Source organism: Hipposideros armiger, unplaced genomic scaffold, assembly GCF_001890085.2.
Source record: "Hipposideros armiger isolate ML-2016 unplaced genomic scaffold, ASM189008v1 scaffold_134, whole genome shotgun sequence".
NCBI lineage: Eukaryota > Metazoa > Chordata > Mammalia > Chiroptera > Hipposideridae > Hipposideros > Hipposideros armiger.
The window spans coordinates 2,708,342-2,714,983 of NW_017731484.1; the positions used below are offsets into that span (position 1 = coordinate 2,708,342).

The 6,642-nt window shown below is 53.8% G+C and overlaps 1 protein-coding gene across 2 annotated transcripts in view; it reads right to left on the reverse strand.

The window, feature by feature from the left end:
• Positions 1–5,765, reverse strand: part of KLHDC8A (kelch domain containing 8A) — an 8,003-nt gene extending 2,238 nt beyond the window's left edge. The window contains exons 1-5 of one of the 2 annotated variants that reach the window (XM_019649792.1): positions 5,062–5,765; positions 4,711–4,833; positions 3,750–4,346; positions 870–1,034; positions 467–682 (exon numbers count right to left, since the gene is read on the reverse strand). In XM_019649792.1, coding sequence (XP_019505337.1) covers positions 467–682; positions 870–1,034; positions 3,750–4,125 — 757 coding nt within the window. In that variant the 5' untranslated portion in view covers positions 4,126–4,346; positions 4,711–4,833; positions 5,062–5,765. Of the gene's footprint in view, positions 1–466; positions 683–869; positions 1,035–3,749; positions 4,347–4,710; positions 4,834–4,951; positions 5,016–5,061 lie in introns of those variants that run through there. The other variant, XM_019649793.1, reaches the window with a different exon arrangement.
• Positions 5,766–6,642: the final 877 nt, after the last annotated feature.

Sequence of the window (6,642 nt, forward strand, 5' to 3'; positions counted from 1 at the left end):
AGGACATACACAATGCCTCCTGCTGTTTGACACTCTCCGTGGCCTTCACCCTCTCCCACGCTTGCTGCAGTCCACGGAACCATAATGCCCTAGAATGAATCACCTGTTCTATCTCTGTTCTCACAGGCCCTAGGCTGGAGAGGAGCTAGTAGAGGCAGTGAGCATAGGGGTCAGGATCCTTTGTTTCTCATGAGTAAAAGCAGGAAAAAGCCCTCCCTCACTTGGCTCACCTGGATATTGTAAGAAGAGAAATAGCTGGAAAAGGCTTTGATAAAAACAACCAACCAATCAAAGGGAGCCCTGTACAGATGAAAGAATTTGATCCCAAGAGTAGCCCTGAAGGGAGAGGCGTGTTCAGACTTCGGAGAGGCTCACTCAGCTGTGTCAGTGGCCCTGGGAGGATGGTATCAAGGTAAGGTAGGGGCACTCAGCTAGAGGGAGATGGGCAGGCTGGCGCCCAGCTCACCCTGTTCCATGTCAAACATGTCCATCGTCCGGAGGAACTTGGGCTGCCGGTAGAGCCGACCCTGCCGCAGGCCTCCCAGGCTGTACAAATGGTCGTCCAGGGTCACAAAGCTGGAGAAGGCCCGCTTACAGGGAATATTGGGGAACTTGGTCCAGGAGCGAGTCTCAATGTCAAAGACCTCGAAGGCGTTGACCACATACTTGGACTGTCGTCCCCCTGGAGACCAGAGCAGGGTGGGGGTTGGGCAGAAGAGTAAGTCCCTGAGGACAGGGGCTGTTATCTGATCATACAGAAAGCTCCTTAAGGGATGGGCTTAGCCCCTGGTGTCAAGGAGATGCTCAACACACAGGTACTGCTTCCCGTGGGAACTGACCCAAGGGAAGGAAGGAGGGACGGTCCTTACCCAGCACATAGATCTTGGAACCACGGAGGAAGGAGGTGGCAGCATATCTCGGGGTGGGCATGGGTGCAAGCGACACCCACATGTCCTTGAGCATGTCATAGTGTTGAAGATGGTTGTGCGGACGGAGGTCCAGGCCCATCCCGCCTGCTGCATATACTCGGTAATCTAAAGAGAAATGCCGCAGGCAAACCCTGGCTCAGCTCACAGACACAATGAGACAGGCCCATCGCTACTCATCACCTACCATGGCCAGGTTCTGTTAACCCCTTGGACACCAGCACTGAAGCCAGGCCAGGTTCCCAACACTGCTCTGCCAGAGTGAGCCATATATATGTCAGTGGGGGTGGGGTTGATGGCACCATTTAAAAGTCCCTGCTATAGTTGAGCCTAAGTCTCCTTGAAGCTACGTCAGGCCTGTGTGCCTTAGCCTTCCTTGGTGTCCATCCCTTGGCTTAGCCCGAAATACTAAGCCTGGCACAGGGGTAAATTGTGATGGGGTCTAGACCTAGACAACGCTTGGCAGGTCTGTCCCCTCCATTCTCCTCCTTCCTGGGCAGCTGGAGGTGATGCCAAAGAGGAAGGATATTTCTCTGATACCCTCCAGTAGTGGCCTGGCCCAGCCCAGGCACTCCCATGTTGGAACTTTCTAGACCTAGCAGGAGCCTTTGAAAATGACAGCCCTGCTGTCATTGGCCTTGTGGGACACTGGACTGTTGCTGGTTCTTTTTCTGCGACCCTCGTGGGGGAGTGTCATGCTCCTTCATACACTGGGAAGCGTGTGGGCTCCAGGAGGCACCCTGCACCAAATGGGATAGGGCCACTCACAATACTAGCCCCTTTAAGAAACCCTGCCCAGGCAGTGAGCTGAGCACTCTGAGAAGAGAAGCAGTACTCTCTCATGCTCTGCTGCTCTTGGATGTACATGGCTTTTCAAGGCATCCATGTTTTTCCCTGGGCCTCACCTCAGTACCTCCTGTAGACTGTCAGGAACAGAGCTCCCCCTGCACCCCAGCCTCCAGGGCCCTCTTTTTCCAAGGGACTCACCCCTGTCTCCCAGTAGCCAGTCCTCACCACTTCTGGCTCTAAGAGGCCTTTGTTCTTCAAGAGTATTTCAGGGATGAGTACTATTTCCTTACTTTTCAACCTTACTGAAAAAAAGGAGGCGGGGGAATCCCAACCCTAGCCTGACACCAACAGATGGGACCTGCTAATGAATTTACCTTACGCAAGTTCCACCTCTCCCATCCCCATGACACCTGAAACACACTTCCAGTTGGAAATCCTCTAGTCCCCTCTACTCATCTTTTCAGATTCGCCTGGATGTCCCTGAACCGCAAGGTTGGGCTGAGAACACTAACTCATTGTTTCCCACGGTATCTGCATCACTCTAGTCACCATATGTTACTGAAATAATCTTTGTTTCTTCCAATAGATTAAGTCCTTGAGAATTTGTTAATCTGTGGCCCCAGCATCAGGTAAAAGGCCCGACATGCAGGCATGTAAATGCTTATTAAAGTAGTTAAAGAACCCGTTTAATACCATAATTAAGAGCGTAGACTTGATCATCACTTACTGTGTAACCTTGGGTAGGTTATTTAGCGTCTCTGGGCTTCTCACTGCTTCTCTTTAAAATGATAATAATTGCACTTACTTCATCAGACAGGTTGTGAGGATCAAAGGGGTTAATATATCTAAAACACCTATGGTAAGGACTCAATAAATGTTAGTTCTTAATCTTTTAGCGCCATTTATTGAGGCTGGGGATAAAGGACTACTCTTTCCCTCTCTATTTCCCCATGGGCCTCTATGCCTTCCATCCTTACTGGGTGTTTGTGGAGGCCCCACTGGCCATTCTGCCCTGAGGGATTCCAGACTAGTTTCTCTCTGGTCACCTCCATTGGTCAGGCTTGAGTTCCTAAAAGCAGAGCCTGGATCTTCTGCCTCTATCCCTCCTCCTAGAGACCTAGGCATGTGCTAGGGACAGAGCAGGTGCTCAGGAGATACTGGTGCTCTACAGTAGACCCAGCAGGATGATTTTGCAAGAGAGGGAGGGAAAGTTGCATCCTACTAAGTAAGCCTGTCTGAATTTGGGGTCTCCTTAATTCCTGTTGGACCATTTCCCATAAAACCCTTTGTGTTTTAGCAAGAGAACTTTCAGCCTCCCCACCCCCGGTCTATGCTCTGAGCTGTTCCAGGCCAGAAGAGAAGGAAACGAGGGGCTTGGAGAAAGTGAAATGAGAATTATAAAACCACGTGGTCAGCATACACATGGCCCGAGAACTCAGTGAACCTGGGTAAGACGCTGCAGGAGCACAACCCTCAGAAACATCCTGGTCTCCACTCATCAGTATCTCAGAGATTAGGAGACAGAGGGGGAGGTTGAGGCTGGGGAGATGGCCCTGGAATCAGGTCCCAAAGTCCCCTCAGTGGGGCCTGGTGATGGGACAAGGAAGAACATTCCAGGACCCTGAATATGTGTCTGGAGGTGGTGGCATGTGCAAGTCAGGTTTCAAAGGATGGGGTGTTGTGGGTGGGATGCTCTATCGTTCTGCTGAATGAAGGGGTCTGCAGAGCCATTTCGCTCAACTTCTGGCTCCCCCTTTGGACCAGTCTGCTCAATTTGTTGGGAGGAGCCTGGTGGAGTGGAGCTCTGGCATCATATAGAATTACTAGACTCTTCATTTGCAGAGTCTCCGTTTTCCCATCTGAGACAGACCAGTGGGTCTCTAGTTTTAGTGACCATTGTAAGGATCAAATAGGATCAGTCATTTGGTAGTGGGCCCCCAACTCAGTGCTGGCTCCCATCCCTTTCCCAGCGCCTGCCGCCCCCTGTCCCCCACTCCCTTCTCTCTGCTTGCCCTCAGCCCTGGCCCCACTCGCCTTTGGCCGTGACCGAAATGCCCATGGCGGCCTCACGCAGCACGCTCCTCTTCTTCCACTTGCCCTCATCGATGTTGTACATCTCCACGACCTTCAGGGGCAGCTGACTGGTGCCCACACCCCCAATCACCATGATCCTCTTCCCCAGAGCGGTGACGGCCACCCCAGCCCGGGCTGTGGGCAGCGAGGGCAGGGCGGTCCATTGGTCAGCCTCGGGAGAGTAGACCTCAAAGCAGTCCATGGGGACGCCGTTGTCATCACATCCCCCGATGGCATAGACCTGCCCCCCGGTCTCCAGCAGGGAGCAGTAGACCCGGCGGCTGGGCAGTGGCGCCAGGCGCTTCCACTGGAAGTCCTTGACGTTGGGCACCTCCATGGCAGCCCCGGGAGCCCCGCCCGCCGCGCCCCAGCGCACGCGGAGCGCTAGGGAGCCGGGGGAGGTGCGAGCCGTGGGGTATGGGGAAGGTTCCGGCTACTCCACGCCCCCTCTCGCCGCCTACATCGCCAGCTCCCGGCGGACCCGGCAAGGGCCCCGACGCCGGCTAGCGCTTCACAGCCCCTCCACACTCAGCGGTCCCGCGGCATCCACGCCAGGCCCTGCGGGAGGAACGCGGCGAATCAAGGGTGGTTGGGCCACGAGCCCTCATCTCCTGGCGCTTGGCGGTCGGGCGGGCTCCCAGCCCCTGGCCAACTTTAAAGGGAGGACGCGGCAGTCCAGGGCGCCACCACGCGGCGGCATCACGCCCTGTACCGCTTTGTCCCTCACCCCTCCCAGCCTGCTGGTCGGAGACCTGCCTGGGGCGTGGGGCGCGGGGCGCGCGGGGGGTGGGCAGGGGCTTGGGTTCCGGGTGCCTGGCTGCCTCCCCACTAAGCAGAGTTAACACCTTTCGGCGCCCATGCCCCCTACTCCCCCACCCCCGTGCCCCTCCCTGCAGTCTCCCTCCGCCTCTGTACCACTTACCCAGCCAGGCCAAGCAGCGCCGCGCGAGGCGCAGACAGCGCATCACGCGTGAGCCGGGAGCCCCCGCCCGGCGGCTCGGGGAGCAGGGGACAGGCGCTCTGTCCTTACCCAGTCCGCACACCGCTGTCAGACATGCAGAAGAGGAGAGTAAATGAGCAGCAGGAAGGAGAATACCGGCCGCTGCAGGGGAGGAGGCCGGCCAGCCCGCTCCACGCATCCCCACCCGCCTATGCCGCCACACCTGTGCAGGAATCCGCGTGCGCCCCGCGGCGGAGCAGCCGTGACCTCTTTACATAAGCCCAGGCTGAGCCCAGCCGGTGGGGGAGGGAAGGGGCTGGCGGAGATGCTCACCTTGTACACAGGGTCAGGAACAGCGGGGCACTAGAGCCAAGTACCCAGATGACGGGTACCAGACTCCCTCCAGTGTGGGGGTGGGCGGTTTGTGAGTGTTTGTTTGGATGAGGAGGCGGAGAGTCCAATTACCCAGTTTATCTACAGTACACAGACACAGTTCGCGACAGGCTGGCTCCATAGTCAGCTTTGCTTTGGGGGAGCTATTATCAAATGGCTTAACCTAATAGAAATGAATGATGTGGTTGTGACCCACGCAGACCTCACTCAGGTGCATCCAAACAATGTATACACCGACCTGCACACATAAGCATAACTTACATATTACCGTCTCCCCCCTTCCCCCACATACACATATCCACGGAGAAGCTGACAAATGCGTTGATAGGCAGACACACAACCAGAAGCACCAACATAGACACACACACATAGGCTCTCTCTCCCTTGCCCCTTTCTTCACACACACCTTGGGAAGGGGAAACATGATTATCCAATCTTGTCCCTCAGCATCAACCCACAGGGCTTGCCAAATAATTCTTTGAAGCTACTCTCTAATAGCTTTTTCTGGACAGTGGTCCCCAGTAACAAAGCTGCCATGACACCAGTGGCTACCTGGTCTGATGGACTGCAGGGCCTCTGGGATCCTCTTCCTACTTGAACATAGCCAAGTCTTGAAACACTTAGGCTTGGGAGTCTGACGGACCTGGGTTTGAATCCTGGCTCTGAAATTATTTAATTGAATCTGAGCATTCGTTTCCTTCTGTTATTTTAATTAACCTTTTTATTTTGAGAGAAATTGTAGATTCACGTGAGTTGTAAGAAATAATACCTTTTACTCAGTTTCCCTCCTGAGTAACATCTTGCACAGGATATGAAAATTGATCAGTGAAGATACAGGACATTTCCATCACCACAAGGATTCTTCATGTTGCCCTTTATACTCACACCTACTTCTCTCTCCCATCCTTTCCTCCCCAGCTCCTGGCAACCACTAATCTGTTCTCCATTTCCATAATTTTGTCATTTCAAGAATGTTATATAAATAGAATTGTACAGTATGTAACCTTTTGGGATTGGCTTTTCCTCCCCCAGCATAATTCTGTGGAGATTCATTCAAGTTGTTGCCTGTACCAATAGTTTATTCTTTTTTTTTTATTTCTGAGTAGCATTCCATGGTATGAATACATCCTTGTAGATTTTTCTTTTAAAGATTTTATTGGGAAATTAGGGAAGGGGAACAGTGTTGGGGAATTGGGGAAGGGGATCAGCCAAGTTGTTGTTCTTCAATCTTCGTTGTGGAGGGCGCCGGTTGCCATTTGGCCTCTAAGCTCAAGGTGCTGTGTTCAATCTTAGTTGCGGGTGGGCGTAGCCACCATCCTATGCGTGAGTCGAACCAGCAGCCTTGTTGTTAAGAGCGCACGCTCTATCCACTGAGCCATCCGGGCGGCAGCTCAGCTCAAAGTGCTGAGTTCAGTCTTAGTGGCGGGTGGGTGTAGCCCACCAATGAATAGGCAATCTTGTTGTTACACTAGCTGAGCCATCCTGCCACCTGTTGGCAGCTCAGCGACAGCTCAGCTCTGG